Source organism: Myotis daubentonii, chromosome 3 (assembly GCF_963259705.1).
Source record: "Myotis daubentonii chromosome 3, mMyoDau2.1, whole genome shotgun sequence".
Taxonomy (NCBI): domain Eukaryota; kingdom Metazoa; phylum Chordata; class Mammalia; order Chiroptera; family Vespertilionidae; genus Myotis; species Myotis daubentonii.
In genome coordinates, this window is record NC_081842.1 from 216284523 (window position 1) to 216300433 (window position 15911).

Here is a 15911-nt window from a genome sequence, read left to right on the forward strand (position 1 = left end):
TGCGGGCTGTGCGGCCTGCGGGCCCCCCCTCATCACAGCGAGGCCGCAGGCCGGGTGCCCTAGCGAGTGTCTCGCGGGGCCTTTCCCTTTCACACTTGTTCTGGGAGAAGTCGCTGGGAGGCTGGAAGGGAGAAAGCCAAGCGCGAGGCCTTAGGCTGCTCGCTTGGTCCTCTCCGCTGCAGTGCATTTCGATGAACGAACTGCGTTTGTTTAACAGCCGCACCGCAGGTCCACTGCAGGGCAGAGCCTCTTAACCTCTGCAAGTGTAGCACCCAGGAGGATTCTGGACCTTCCAGATCCAGCGGTCGGTCGGTCAGCAGCCCGAGGGACAGTTCAGTGCTTGTCCTCCGAGCCTGGTGCCACCTGCCCTTCATGGCGAGGTGATGGTGGCGCCGATCCGTCACATGCTCTCCGCAGGCCTCTGTTTAGCTGTGCCAGGCCGCGACTCGATCAGAGCTAACCCAGAACCAGTGCAATCCCGGACGCCAGGGAGAAGGGCCCTGGGTGAGTCTGAGGAGCTGGTGCCGAGAGGGAGGGCTCTGCGGAGACCTGGCCGCCAGCGTGAGGCCCCGTTCACGGTGCTGAGCCCCGGAGTGAACACGTGGCCCAAGGGAAGAGGAGACCCCAACACCATCATCATGAGGCCAGACGTCTCGCCCTGGCTGGTGAGGAAGTCACGGGACCTCCGGAAGGTGACCGTAAACATCTAGGAAGCCCTGCCCTGGCGGTACGGCTCAGTGGGTAGAGCCTTGGCCCGCGGACGGAAGGGTCCTGGGTTCGATTCCACTCAAGGGCACGTGCCTGGGTTACAGACTCGATCCCCACCACGGTCGGGGTGCGTGTGGGAGGCGGCCAATCAATGTGTCTCTCTCACATCGATGCTTCTCTCTCTCTGTCTCTCCCCCTCCCTTCCACTCAATGGAAAAATATCCTTGGGTGAGGATTAACAACAACAGCACAAAGATCCAGGAAGCCTGACGATCCCAGCCTCGCAGGCTTATTACCTGGTGCGCGCTCACCTGTATGTCATCCATGGGCTGCGAGCCGTCCTCGGCCTCCGCACTGTCCCGGTAGGGCCCCATCTCTGTGTGCGCCACCTCTCTGCTAGCCATCATCAGGACGCTCATGGGCTCCCGTGGTCGCACCTGTGCAGGTGCTGCCTCCTTTCCTACACTGGTCCCCTTCGGACTGCCCGTCACCTGCACTGTAGACACACCAATGGAAAGATCTTTGGGACTCCACCTCACTACGGGCTGGGGCTGGGCCGCAGCGGCTCGGAGTCCCGCCGGCTCCGGAGAGGGAGGGGAGGGTGCCCGGCTGCAGGCCCTCGCGCCTTCCCTGGGGCTGAGAGTCTCGGGGGCGGCCTGCTTAGAACTAGGGCTCTGCTTCCTGATCCTGGGGTGCTCCAGGCTCAGTGCAGTGGACAGCAGCTCCTCCTGCCTCGCCTGGAAGGACTCGGGGTTCAATTTATGCTTTTTGGGAGCTGGATAATCTTTGTGGCTCTCACTGCTGTAGTAATTAGAGGGTTCAGACCGAGGTCTTCTCAGCTCTGAAAAGCACAGTAGAAAGGACAGTCAGGACAGGCGATCAGATCAGGAGCCCTAACGAGCTAACGCGCCCTCTAGGCCCGGGAGACACCCAGGGCGAAGCCGGGCCTCAGACACGTCCCTGACGTTTACACACCCCCCCGGAGCATCTAGTGGACTCAGAGCCTCCTCCTCCATCACTGCAGCTCTTTCTTGCACGGACATAGTTTTTTTTTTTTTCTATTTTCTGCATTTGGGGGGCAGGGAGCTAGGGGAGTCACACTAGGCGTTCTTACAGCTAAAAGGCAACTCAGAGACAGAAACCCCCCCAAACCATCAGTGAGCACCCTAAGGCCTCTTCTGAGGGACAGCACCTGGGGACTCGGCCCGTCTGAGATGTGGTAACTCTGAGTTCTTACCCGGATTGGTACTTGCAATGACGGTGACGCCTTTGGGGATTTCTGGAGAGGCGATGGCCTCGCTGTGCCACTGGGCCATCCAGCCGTCTGCATGGGGCTCCTCGCTCGGGGGACAGTGGATTCGGGGGCTCTGTCCCAGCGGAGCCTGCTCCCCTCTCTGTAGGTGCTCGAGACACTCAGCTAACTTCACGTGGCCCCGCGACCTGGCGATCCCCAGAGGCAGCCTCCCCAGGGAGTCGGGGATGGAGATGGCCCGCCGGTCCCACTTGTACAGCACGACCGCGGCCTCCAGGTGCCCGAGGGCGCACGCCCACATCTGAAAGACCGAGACAGAGCGGCGCTCTTAACGGCGAGTTCCAAACAGACTGCATTCGCCGCTGCGGCCCGGTCCTCGCTGGCTCCCTCCACGGGGCCACGAAACATCATCGTCGCAAAGTAGCTCGGATAGACGTCACGTGTCCATGAGGGAGCACACGGGAGCCCGGCCTGTGCCCATCCCTCTGCCAGCCTGGAGAAGCGGCGTGGGGACCAGTGAGCGTCCTCTTACCAGGGGGGTGCAGGAGAAGTGGTCCACATTCAAGGGGTCGACTTCCAGCTCCAGATCAATGCTGTCCGCGTGCTTCGTGCTGCAAAGGGAGGGGCCGGCAGTGACCGCCCAGTGAGTCCAGGTGGACAGGAAAACCCCTGACACGTGCTCACCCCCACAGATGCGAAACCGAACGGAGCCTCTAACCCCCGATGTGCAATAGACTCTGAGCTTCACAGGGCGGCTTGGAGTCTCTCCACCTGGCGACGCCCCCGGAGGAAGGAAAAGGCCCAACATTCAGTTGGCATCTCCCTGAGTGTTTCTTGGGCAGAAGCTCACAAAACTCCCTTGGAAACCGCCCCCAGAGAAGTCCTGGCTCACAGGCCAGACCGCACCCTGAGTGGCCAGACCTCTGTCCCCCGGTGAGCCGCGGGGGGGGGGGGGGGGGGTAAGTGCGTGTGGAGGGGCGCCCGGCCTCACCGCCACTTGATGAGGGTCTGGATGAGGGTGGCGTAGCCCTGGGCGGCCGCCAGGTGCAGGAGCGTCATCCCACGGAAGGTCTTCGAGTGGATCAGGTGCTTGGACTTCGCCCAGCAGGCCCGGCTCATCATCTTCTCGCACACGACGACCACGCGGCTCTCGAAGCAGCTGCCCAGCGTCCCCGGGCCCGGAGCGCACTGCGGGGAGAGCACAGGGAAAGCGCACGTGAGGCTCGGAGGCCCCGAGGCCCCGCGGCAGGTCTGCAGCCAGAGCTCTGTGATTGGCAATGCGAGGCGGGAATGAGAATGGAGAGACGCCGTGAGGCAGAGACGAGAGGTGCTCAGCTCCGCCTGTGGCTCGAACCCGCCGCCATCAGCCCCAGGAAGTTCAGCGGCTACAGAAACGCTGTTGCTCCTCATTGTGTTTCTGTTAAGTCTGGGGAAAAGAGCCTGCAAGAATAACACGGCAGAAGATGGCAATAACGTCATCTCACTAGAGCTGTAAGAGCATCTTTGAAAGCACAGCTGGGCGACCTTGACCTGCAGTAGAATGACCTTGACCCAGAGTCCGGGCAGAGCTGCTGCCTATGTAGTGGGCATGCCCACAAGCACGTGGGATTCACCAGGGAGTGAGCAAAGAGGGGTTTAAAAAAAAAATCTTCATTAGAGGATATTCTTTCCATTGATTTAGAGAGAGTGGAAAGGAGGGAGGAGGAGGAGAGAAGAAGAGAGGGGGAGCGAGACAGAGAGAGAGAGACATCGATGTGAGAGAGACATATCAACTGGCTGCCTTCCACACGTGCCCAGACCGGGCCCGGCGAGTGAACCTGCAACCAAGGTACAGACTCTTGACAGGGAATTGATACTCTAACCACTGAACAAACTGGCCAGGGCAAGAGGGATTTTTTTTGCATTCAACAAAAACAGCCACGTCTCCAGCACGTCAGGTGGACGCGGATACTCACTGAAGCCAAGTTAAATGGATGAACATGCGATCACCAGCAGCTAACATGGGGTCAGGTTACACCGGGACAGTGGCTGAGCGGCCGAACTGTAAAATGACATCCTATTCCCTGAAGGCAACCTCTGTGGACTACAGGAAAGGGATTTCAAGGGAATCTCTTACTTTAGCCGGGAGCACAGTAAACAATGGTTACTTCTTTTATAAACCTTCTTGGTACCGGTGAAAAGAAGCCTATCTTAGCCTGAGGGATATTTTACGGCGTGCCCAGTCTTTCCTTTTCCACCGATTTCTGAAGGTAGGTGAGAAATGAGAGGAAAACTCAGGGGGAAAGAGGAGGTTAGCTTTTGGGGTGTGGTACATTATGCCTTGCTTTCATCTATTATTACAAGTATTACCAACCCTGGCTATTCACAAGGATCATAAAACTCAGTGTTCACTTCATGTAACTGCTCGAAGAAAATCATTCCTTTTGAAGAGGAAGAGGGGAATTTACGTGAGGTTTTGGCAACGACTCGGTAGCCGAGGGAAGAAACTCGCAGTCCCTTTGCATTTATCCTGGGGTCTCCCGAAAGATCACTGTCCCCTCGGAGAGGCTCCTGAATGAAGCTCCCAAGTGAAATGTACATAAAGCCTTCCAGACTCTCAGGACCCTGAAACAGCACGTGGTGATGTCCCCGTCCTGGGCAGGAGGGGGCGCCCTTCGTGAACTCGATGAACAGGCACACGGGAAGAGGGCAGGAGGAACACTGCTGTTTTTACTGAAAAATCACCCAGACGGTTTCTCCGGGCCCTTTTCCCGTTGGTCTTCTTGAGTTTCCACAGGCTCATGAATGACCAATTGAATTCAGTGCCGGTGGATATTTAGAGCGAAGCCAGAGACAGACTACAAAACACAAACTGGATTCTAACTGAAGTCTGCGCCCGCAGCCCTGAGTCACCGCAGGCCTCACTCCCCGCAGGCGACAGCGGGCGGCCCGAGACCAGGGACAGGGTCCGAGGCCCAGGGAGGAAGCACGGGGCCGGGAAGCAGCCCTCGGACTTCGGCCTCGGCCAGGAATGACCCAGCACCAGCAAAGGGACTGTGGCCACTGCCTGCCTCCCCGGTCGGTAACAGATCACACAAAACCGAAGAGGACAGTCACTGCAGGGCGTACCTGGGCTTGACTTCCGCCGTTCCCGCTGCTGGCGCCCCCGCCGCTGCCGCCTCCTGCGCTCCCCGGCTTGTGCTGCTGGGACCCCGTCATCTCCGCCATCCTCCGCTCCATCTGCTCCAGCCGCTCCAGGATGGACATCCTGAACTGGTTGTCTAGGGGGGGACGAGGAAGAGGGAGGTTGGTGCTGGGAGAGGTGCAGCTCGCAGTGGCCCGTCCATGCCCACGGGGCCGGAGCCTCCTTCCCTGAACCAGCCACGGAGGCTCGCCCGGCCTGGGTTCGCCCCGTGGCAGCGAGTCTGACGCTGCACACAAGATGGGGCATCTCTGTGGCCCCACGCTCTCAGCTACTCGAACAGAAGAACCCCTTTCTGTCAAAGTCCTGCTTTGGGGTTCCTGGCACCCCATTCCCCAGTAGAAACCTTAGAGAGATTGGGGAGAGGGGCCCTGAGCACAAATGGAATGAGTACAACTTCATTTAAATCAGTGGGGAAGGGTCTACAGACACGCATTTTTGAGGTGTCACCTGTTTTACCCAAACATTGCGGAAAATGATGTAAAAAAAATTTTTTTTTTGTTAATCCTCACCAGAAGGTATTTTTTCCATTGCTTTTCCCGTAGAAGGGAGGAGGAGGAGGAGAGAGACACAGAGAGACACATTGACCAGCTGCCTCCCGCTCACGCCCCGACCTAGGCACGTGTCCCTGGCTGGGAATCGAACCCTCACCCTTTGGTGCACCGGCGATGCTCCAACAGTGAGCCACAGGGGCCAGGGTGGGGGAAAGTGTTGTGAGAATTAAACGAGATAATATTCGTGCCGGTTCAGAGCACGGTTAGGTCCCAGATACGCGCGCCAGCCATCAGCGTCTTCAGACACACGACCCAAATGTCCTTGGACACCGACAACAGCTGTGACGCACAGTCCCCCTCCCGTGGCTCACGACAGAACGATTTTCCGAATACAGCCGCCCGACTCACGAAAAGGAATAACCCGGAAAAGAAACACTTTCTCGGCATCCCTTGCCGTCCTGACTGTAAATCCTGACACAGGTCATTAAGGCTTATTGGTTCTACTGGCGATGAAACAACGGACCGGATGCTTCCTCCGTGCCAGTCACCGCTTTACAAATCTGAACAACGGTCAGGTGAGGTCGGGACAGCTGTGATCCTATTTCTCAGATGCAGAAACTGAGGCCGGGGAGATAACCATCTATCTGGCTGGCGGACCCGGGCTTCACCGCTGTGTGGGAACCGCGGGAAGGAAAGTTATGGGGAGAGAAGAGGCACACGGATCAGAGAGTCTGAGCCCAGGGCAGTGGTTGGCAAATTGCAGCCCCTTGAGTGTGGCTCTTCCACAAAATATCACATGTGGGCGCACACGTACAGTGCGACTGAAACTTCGTGGCCACACTCAAGGGGCATAAGAGCCACATGTGGCTCGCGAGCCGCAGTTTACCGGCCATTGAACTAGGGAGCGGAACATTTTCTCACAGTGGAAGACAGCCCATCCCATTTCCCAGGAGCACTTCCAGTGCTGGGTGTCGAATGCATTTCACTTCACTCAGCCACAAGAGCGGGAGGAGGAAAACTACTTTTCAGGAACTGATTCGGTTCCCAATGAGCTACTTCCAGGAGCAACACCGAGAGAAAAGCCCCTCCTCTTTCAGCGCGAAAGGCAAGTCGCACAGCAGACGGGTGACAGACGTGAGAGCCTGCCGCCTGGCGTCTCCGTGGCTGTCACCGTGGGAAGCAGCCCATGGGGTGGACTGTACACGGCCCACGTCACGCGGGACCAGCCACGGCAAACGCGGGACGGCCCCAGAGGTGGCGCCGGAATCCTTCCTCGTGCCAACCCCCTTCCCCGTTAGGAAACGGACATTTTGCAGAAACGGGGCCCCTGCATGTGGAGCTGGCTGAAGACTAAGAGTTTCATCTTCCGGTTAGAGCCTGACTCCTGGGGGTGTGGCGGTGTCCTTTGTGGCACCTATATGGACTGTCCCTTACTCCTGACGGTGCCGGCCAGACAGCCACCCCCCTCTGCACCTACATGCGGAAGCTCCGCGCCCCAGTGACGTGGTCAGGCCTCTGTCGCCATCCGACTGTCTCTCTGGCAGCCCACGGACGCTGCGTCTATTAAATGAGTGTTGTGAGCACAGGTGCCCATGTTTGGAGCTGGTGGCCAAGATGAACCCTGTCAGGGAAGGAGCAGAAGGCACAGGAGGGCTGCCCAGCTGTGGTCAGCCCCGAGGGAGCCCTGCGGCCACCTCCCTGTCCATCCGAGTGGCTTTGTTCTGGCTCCGCTGCTGTGTGCTGGCCTGTCATCGCCGCCCCTCCCCCCCGCTGGCTGTGGGCTCTGCAGAGACAGACAAAGCCTCCCTGACACCACGGGACCAGGCCCTGCCCACGGCATCGCCCGTCAAAGCGTCCGACAGTCGCCCCGACGCCGACACAGTGACTCGGTGTCTGCCACGGACAGACGGACCGACATCCCTGGCTTCTGCTCTGGGGCTTGTGCTCCCGGCCATCCCCCCAGCCCGCTCTGCAGGGAGCTCTCAGACGCGATTAAGCTGCTCTGAGAAGCACTGCATGAAGACACTCGAGCAATTACCTGCCTCTTAACCAAGTTACATCCTGCATTCAGGCATCTCGGGGCCTCTCGGCTCCAAAGGGGGTGGGGTGGGGAGATGAGTCATGTCAGAGCCATCTCGCATGGAAACAACGGAGCCGCATCCAGGGCGCGGCGAGAGGCCGAGTCTGTGGTCCTGCGCCCTCTCCTGGGGCGAGGCAGGGGCGAACAGGGTGGGCACAGCTGCCCGCCTGCAAGGCTCACGCACACACACAAACGCGATCTTCACATCTCCCTTCCTGGCAAGTCAAACAGCAACTTTATGCTTGGTCTGGCCTGACAGCTTCATTATGGCCACTAACACGTGACTGTAAAATAGTTGGCAAATTCAGCATGTCACCTTCGCTGTACATGTGTGTGTGTGTGATTACAGGATAAAGGAAATATAATTTCTGAGAAGACAAACTTTTCCTGATGACACTGGAGTAAGAAGAGCACATGTGAAGACTCACTTATTCGTGCACAGATATTTGCTGCGCACCTACTGTGTACCAGGCCTGGGAGGGGCGCCTTGGCCATCAGTGACGATAGCCCTGCCCGCATTTGTTGGCCAAAAGTAACTCCCGCAGCCTGAATGGGGGGCAGTTTTCAACCAACATGTTGGGGGTCAGAGAGAGAACAAATAATAACCTAGAGGCTGAGAGATCTGGCCCACCTCTCGCCCACGGCGTTCAAGCAAAGCCCACGTGACTCCGCTCGGGGGATTCCACGCGTCGCGGGAGCAAGGCTGCCCAGCCGGCGGGAGCACGTCCCGAGAGCACGCGGGAACAGCCGGCCGCTCTCCGGGCTCGGGGTCCCGCCGGCGCCGCCTGGCTTTCGGTTCTCGGCGAGAAGCTCTGGCTACCTCGTCTCACCAAAGTACATGTCGCTGCCAGTGCAGAAGGTTCTCTAGTTTTTAAAAAATAGGTTTTTATTGATTTTAGAAAAACAGAAAGGGAGAGGGAGAGGGCGAGAGATGGAAACACTGATGAGAGAGAAACATCGATGGGCTGCCTCCTGCACGCTCCCTACTGGGGATCAAGGCTGCACCCCGGGCACATGCCCTGACTGGGAATGAAACGGGCAATCGCTTGGTGCACAGGATGACGCGCAACCCACTGGGCCACACGGGCCGGGCAAGGTTCTCCCGCTTTTCACACCCCCGAGTAAGCTACGTTCTCAGCCCCGGCTCTAAGACCGGGCAGGCACAGGTCTGCAGCCTCCACTCTGCAGCACAACCTCTGGGGGGGGGGGAGGGTGTAGGTAGGGTGTCTGGGCACCCTCTGTGCATTTCTGACAAGTTCTCGGGTGACACTGAGGCCGCGTTTCAAGAACCGCGGTGCCACGACCAAGCCTCCTTCCCCGAGCGTGAACCTGCCGACCAGGAGCTGCTTAAAGAGGATCGAAGAGCCACCTGGTCGAGCAGCAGCACAGGTTCCTGCCCAGGGACACAGGAGACCGACCTCCTGTAATCACGCCAGGCCCCTGCACACGGCTCGGTCCACACGCCGGACTGCACCCTCTCTCCGCGGGCGCACGGCTATACCGATAGGACAGCCCTTGCAAACCACGGGAATCCCGCCCACCTGCGCTGCTCTGCACCCTCAGCGCCCACCACGGCCCCCTCCTCCTGCTTCTCTCAGCTGACCTGTGGGACGCCTTCCACGTGTCTGCCGGTGCCTCTGGCTTTCCTCGAAAGCAGCCCATTTACCTGCCCAGTTTCAGGGAATGAGGACTTTCAATTGACACGCCATTTCTTCCAGTACCTTCCAGGTGTATAGTGCATGTGCATGCGCGCGTGCGTGCGCACACACACACAAACACATGCACCTGCACCCCAGAAAAAAAGCCACCGATTCTGACGGCTTTGCAGCGACAGTCTGGCTTGGGATTCGCTCAAAGTCTCCTCACGGGTCTGTCCAACCTGCACCCCGTTTGAGCGGAAGCAGCATTTTTACTTAAAAAATGTTTTTAAAATATATTTTTATTGATTTCAGAGAGGAAGGGAGAGGGAGAGAAACATCAATGATGAGAAAGAATCATTGATCGGCTGCCTCCTGCACGCCCCACATTGAGTATCGAGCCCACAACCCAGGCATGTGCCCTGACCGGAACCAAACTGTAACCTCCTGGTTCATAGGTCGATGCTCAACCCCTGAGCCCCGCCATTTTCAGACTGGGCAGCTCTGAGAGAGGGTGGGAAAGGCACTGGAGTGGAGCTGGAGCTCTGGGTTTAATCCTGCCACCGCGTGACTTAGGAAAAATAATGGCCACTCTGCACCTCAACTCCCCCATCTGTAACATGGGGACAGTACTGGCTATCTTATTGTTGTTGGTGAGGATGAAATAAACGACTGTGTGAAATCTCTTTAGTGGTCAGTGTCCCTTTAGTCTGAGTTATTATTAGCCATAGCTATGGGGGCATTTAAAAAGAGTTTACAATGTTTTGAATACTTTTAGCTGGACCGGGAGCTGCAGAAGGTAGAGCTCCCATGAACCTTCACCCAGTTTCCCCTCCTATTAACATCTTATATAACCACGGCGCACGTGTCAAACACATCACTACTGGTAACTGAGTTACAGGCTCGGATTAGATTGCACCTTTGGATGAGAACTGATGGTCTTGTTCTGTCCCAGGACCCAGCCAGGACACCCCGTTGCAATTAAATGTTATATTTCCTGTCCGCTCCCTGGCGGCTTCCCGCTAGCCCCTTATTTTTCATGACTTGAACGGTTTTGAAGAATGCGGTCAGGTACTTGGTAGCTGTCCCTGGGTTTAACCCTTGGAGTGCCAACCAATATCCTAGGAGCTATGCTAAAATGGCCAAGGCATTTTTGCTGATTTTACAGCATAGTTTAGGGAAAAAAATTATGAATCGCAAGTAAATGCAGTGACATATTCAAAAACTTAAGGAAACCTTTACTACACTGGCATATTTAGCAATATCATCATCACTAATAAGAGCAGACTTAGAACTGGACGCCATTTCGAAGCTTTGATAGCGCTCCCGGCACTTTTGGCGAAAGACAGAAGGAGCGCAATCACACTTCCCGGCACTCTAGGGGTTAAGTTTGTCGTTTCCTAAGGATCAGGCTGGAGCCCTGAGGTTTGGGGAAGAATATCAGGAGCTGAAGCTTCTGCTCATCACAGGCTGTCAGGTGACGTGGCGAGGCTCTGCTGCTGCGGACGTGTCACCCGGCGAAGGCGCTGTCCGCGGGGCTGCTCTGGACAGTTACTCCCGTTCTCTTCCCGTCCTCTGTCCTTCTCCTCCAAGGCGACTTGCCCTCTGTCTACGTGGGCAACCATTTGTGCTCATCGTTATGAATGCACAACGATGTATATATCTTACACCCTGGGTCCTGATCCAATACTAAGTCGTCCTCGTGATCAGAGCAGCCGGCTTTGGGGACTGGGAGCCCTCTCAGGCTGGCTCAGGGGTCCCTCTGCCACACCCTCTGTCTTTCCCCTTCTTTTTTGAGCACGTCCTTACTTGCTGGCATCACAAGATGCTCCGGGCCCATCCAGCCCCACCACCAGCTGTTTTTCTAGGGAGCCCCGGTTGCTTTAAGTGGAGAATAGCATTTAGGAACCAAGACCTGGGAGCTGGCTGTGCTCATTGCCGCTGGGACGTCACTGCTTCTGGTGTGACGTCCACGCGTGCACACAAACCTATGATTACTCCTGTAACTATCTGCGTACCCATGAACATAAGCCCGAGTTCGTCCTGGCGTCCCCGCGTCCAACACAGCAGTGCGGTCTTCCCAGCCTTCTAGGGGCACGTACTCAAATCCCAGGACAGCTGTACCTCCCTTCCAGTACCTCCCTTCCAGTACCTTCCAGGTGCGCGCACGCACAAGCACCTGCACCCCAGACAAAAAGTCAACGATTCTGACAGCTTTGCAGCAACAGTCTGGCTCGGGATTCACTCAAAGATCAAGATGAAAAAACATTCCCACACGAGAAGCAATGAGTGGTGAGTGGGGCTTCAGGCCCCTTTTCCTGGGCCGGGTTCGCCCTGTCCCGGCCTCTCCTCTCGGGCTGTAACACAGTGTCCCAGAGCACAGAGCACCAGGGGCCATCTTTTCATTTCTCTTTGATAGGGACGCCTAACCCTCAAAGTGACTCATTTTAAAATGTCCCAAGTTAACATTTCCCTAACGATTTAAAATTCCTAAGCAATCCCCGAGTTTTAGAGAGAGAGAGAGAGAGCGCATTTCCCCAAGTCAGACACCCACGGCATGTTCTGAGCTTAGGAAGTGTGGGACTTGCTGCAGTGAAAGTGGAGAACCCCAACTGTCTGGGCAACAGTTGTAAGAAAACATCTCCAACCAGGACACCAACCACCAGCCGGGCCTCCCAGGCTCGGCCCCTACTGTGCCTCTGGGTCACCCACGGCTCACCTGAAATCTCGGAACCTAATTAATTTCCAGGGCCGTGTGGAGCAATCCAACACGACGCATTTCTGACATTATCAGAGAATCTACTTTAAAAACATGTTAACCGCCCCCCTCCCTTTACCTACAAACTAAAATTTAAACTCTTTGGTGGAATACGGGGTGCTCTTTTTTAAAAAATGTATTTTTATTGATTTCAGAGAGGAAGGGAGAGGGAGAGATTAAAACATCAATGATGAGAGAATCATTGATCGGCTGCCTCCTACTGGGGATGGAGCCCGCAACCCGGGCATGTGCCCTTGACTGGATTTGAACCCGGGACCCTTCAGTCCACAGGCAGACGCTCTGTCCACTGAACCAAACCGCTAGGGCACACAGGGTGCTCGCTGTTCTCCAAACCCACCGTCAGGGCCTTTGGTAATGCCAACCTCCCCCCGAGTCCACCTGGGAGTTTCCTGTTCTTCCGAGTGTGGCTCGCACTCACTACAGCCTCAGGACTGGTGGCTGCTACTGAGCGTCTACAGCGGGCCAGGCACTCCAATGTGCTCTTCCTGATCCTCAGAAGAACTCCGCAAGGAAGGTCTTCCTCTTCGCTTTAGTCGAGGAAACGGAGGCTCAGAGAATGCGTCACTCCCCAAGGTCACCCCGCTCGTAAGTATCGGGGCAGGATCTGATCTCAGGCGGACTCGGAGGCAGGTTCCCTCCCGCGCCGGGTGAATTCGCACCGTGCCCTAGCAGGCACTCAGCAAATGGACGGATGGCTCTCTCCCTACATGTGCCATTTCTATAGAGTGAACCTGTTGAAAGCAGGGGCCCTGTCATGTCTCCCTGGCACCCGGGATCTGAATGCATGCTCAGTGAATGGAAAGAAATGGGATTTTCTAGGGAAGCTTCTGGAAGCCAATCTATGGCTGAGGTCACCGACCTCTGGGGCACGGGCTCTGAGCAGCCGCCGCGGGTTTTACTACTTATTCCCGGGGGAGAGAGGGTGGTCAGAATGAGCACAACCCCAGGGAGCCCTGGCTGGTGGGGCTCAGCTGGTTGCACTGTCGTCCCGTGCCCTGAAGGGCTGCAAGTCTGATTCCCAGTCAGGGCACGTACCCAGGTGCGGGTTCGACCCCTGGTCGGGGTTACGTCCCAGAGGCAACTGATCGATGTTTCTGTCGCGCATCGGTGCGTCTCTCTCCCTGTCTCTCTCCCTTCCTCTATCTAAAATCAATAGAAAACATACCCTCAGGCAAGGACTAAGTGGCTCAGTGGTTGAGCGTTGACCTATGAACCAGGAGGTCACGGTTCAATTCCTGGTCGGAGCACATGCCCAGGTTGTGGGCTCGATCAATGATTCTCTCTCATCATTAATGTCTCTCTCTCTCTCCCTCTCCGAAATCAATCCTCTATAATAAAAGGCTAATATGCAAATCGACCGAACAGTAGAATGACTGGTTGCTATGATATGGACTGACCACCAGGGGGAAGACGCTCAACGCAGGAGCTGCCCCCTGGTGGTCAGTGCGCGACCACAGGGGGAGCGCCGCTCAGCCAGAAGCTGGGCTCATGGACCCCTCGGGGGATGTCTGACTGCAGAGGGGTCCCGGACTGTGAGAGGGTGCAGGCCAGACTGAGGGGACCCCCCCAGGGGACCCCCCCAATGCACAAATGTCGTGCTCCGGGCCTCTAGTAAAAATTTATATTTTAAAAAGACATTAAAAAACACACAAACAAAAATACACGCACTCGAGTGCCCTGGGAGTGTGGGAGACATGCTGTCAGTTCACCTGGCTGCCTGCCACTTCCTTGGGGCTCAGGGAAGGGAGTCAGGTAACCACTGTGTCAGTGCGAGACTGACAGGAAGGCTGAGGAACACCTCACTTCTTCATAGACACACCTGGACCTGCCCAGCGCGGTCACTTTCCTTCTCCCCCTGAGCTTCGCATCACAGACACGGACCCTGCCTGCCGGCACTCCCGCTTTTCCCGGAAACGAACTGTTTGGCACACACCTTAACGAGTGCCTATAATTAGTCACCCAAGTGCTTACCAAGTCCGTCAGGTTAGGCTGTGGTATAAGCATGATGAGGGTGGGCATTGTGTTCAACCAAAGACACGTTTCCAGACCCGTCTCCCAGGGTGTGCGTGGGCCGGGAGGCCGGCAGCAGGCGCACGGGCAGAACCTGCCAACGCTGAGCCGCCTCGGGCCTGGCTGCCGGAGCCGGAGAGAAAGCCTTGCCTTGGCAGGTAAATGAATGGAGGAGCGATCACCACATACCACCTGCTATTTTAAAACGCGTTATTTGTAGCTCAAGTGCACATGTGCCCTCCTGTTGCTATTTGGACCGGGAGGGAGAGCCCTCTCTCGTTCCCTGTCCAGATCCTGGCCGCTGGCAGGAGAGGCCGATGAGGACAGGAGGCGTGACTTGAACTATTTCGGTAGAGATCCGTGGCTGCCGCTGAGGGAGCCTCCTGCATTGCTCGGGAAGACGGGAAAACGAAGGCACTTAATTCCTTCCCAGAATAAAGGGGCCCCCAGAGTGCATGGCGCGGCTCCTGCGCGGCCAGCCATTCGCAATGTCCAAGTGCAGGGCGCAGGGTGAGGGCCGGGAGAGCAGGCACACGCTGTACCTCTGATTTTCCAAAGCAGCGGCTAAATTTAGCCTCGGAAAGAACGGCCATCCGCCACGTCTCCAAGACGCGCGACTCCAGGTCCCTGCAACCCTAGGAGCGGACACCAGCCATTCTCCTTAGAGTCCTTCACCTGCAGCGACCGTGGTATTTCTTCTCCTCGGTCTGAGTTTTGCGTCTTCACAAACGCGGAGTCTTAGCTGCGTCAGGGCAAAGCCGGATGCTGCTGAGGCAACCCGTCACAGGGCAGCCAGCACGTCGGCGGAGATGCCACCTGAAACCTTCCCACACCAGAGCCTGGCGCGTCGGGGGGCAAAACTGGCAAGCCGACCCTGCAAGGACACTCAGGACATGGCACCGAGCACAGCCAAGCACCCCAAATGGTGCCATGCCAATGGCACAGTCAACGAAGCAGCAAACGCAGCCAGGACAAGCGGTGGGAGAGCCGCGGCTCCTGAGTGTGCGGGCGAAGGAGGGGGCGCTGACGGGGGTCCACACCGACCCTGGCACAGGCTCCAGCGGGCAGACCCTCCCCAAAGCCTCCACCGTCAGCGCACAGTGAGGTCAGGAGATGACAGGCAGGAACTGAGGCATCTCCCGCGGCAACAGGGAAGCAGCCGGAGACTCAGGAAAGCGCGTTGCCACTAAGACGAAGGGGGGCCTTCGGAGTATGTACTGAGCCCCGGAGACGAACCGCAATCTAACCTGGTCACGAAGAGGCGACAGAGGAACGGCATTTAAATGCATAAAGAGAGCCCGGCCGGCGTGGCTCAGTGGTTCAATTCCTGGTCAGGGCACATGCCCGGGTTGCGGGCTCAATCCCCAGTGGGGGGGCGTGCAGGAGGCAGCCGATCAATGATGCTCCCTCATCACTGATGTTTCTCTCTCTCTCTCCCTCTCTGGAATCAATAGAAATGTTTTTAAAAAATAAATGCATAAAGGGAAAGGGAAAATGAAAATCCTGACCCTGAAACACGGAAAGTAGAAGACGCACAGGAACCGTCAGGAGGCGAGAGCGCAGTAATTAACCACAGGCAGGTTGGTCTCCGGCGCGCAGCCGTGACAAAAACCCACTTAAAATCCTTCGGGAACCACCGCAGAGCATCAGGGACAGACGGACTCGCCCTGCGAATGTCTACTGGGCGCCCCCTGCTAGGACGCCACCGCACGGCACCTGTGCCACGGCTCTGGGATGCGACGGTGACCAAGGCAGCGAAGGTGTGGTAGC

At 57.0% G+C, this 15911-nt stretch overlaps 1 protein-coding gene across 11 annotated transcripts in view; it reads right to left on the reverse strand.

Moving 5' to 3' along the window:
- The window catches only part of CAMTA1 (calmodulin binding transcription activator 1), a 683296-nt gene that overhangs the window by 26455 nt on the left and 640930 nt on the right, over nt 1-15911 (reverse strand). For 7 of the 11 annotated variants that reach the window (XM_059691394.1, XM_059691393.1, XM_059691392.1 and 4 more), the window contains 5 exons: nt 5069-5220; nt 2952-3148; nt 2493-2571; nt 1946-2261; nt 1020-1549 (listed from right to left, as the gene is read on the reverse strand). In XM_059691394.1, coding sequence (XP_059547377.1) covers nt 1020-1549; nt 1946-2261; nt 2493-2571; nt 2952-3148; nt 5069-5220 — 1274 coding nt within the window. The remainder of the gene's footprint in view (nt 1-1019; nt 1550-1945; nt 2262-2492; nt 2572-2951; nt 3149-5068; nt 5221-15911) is intronic. The other 4 variants (XM_059691396.1, XM_059691397.1, XM_059691398.1 and 1 more) reach the window with 1 other exon arrangement.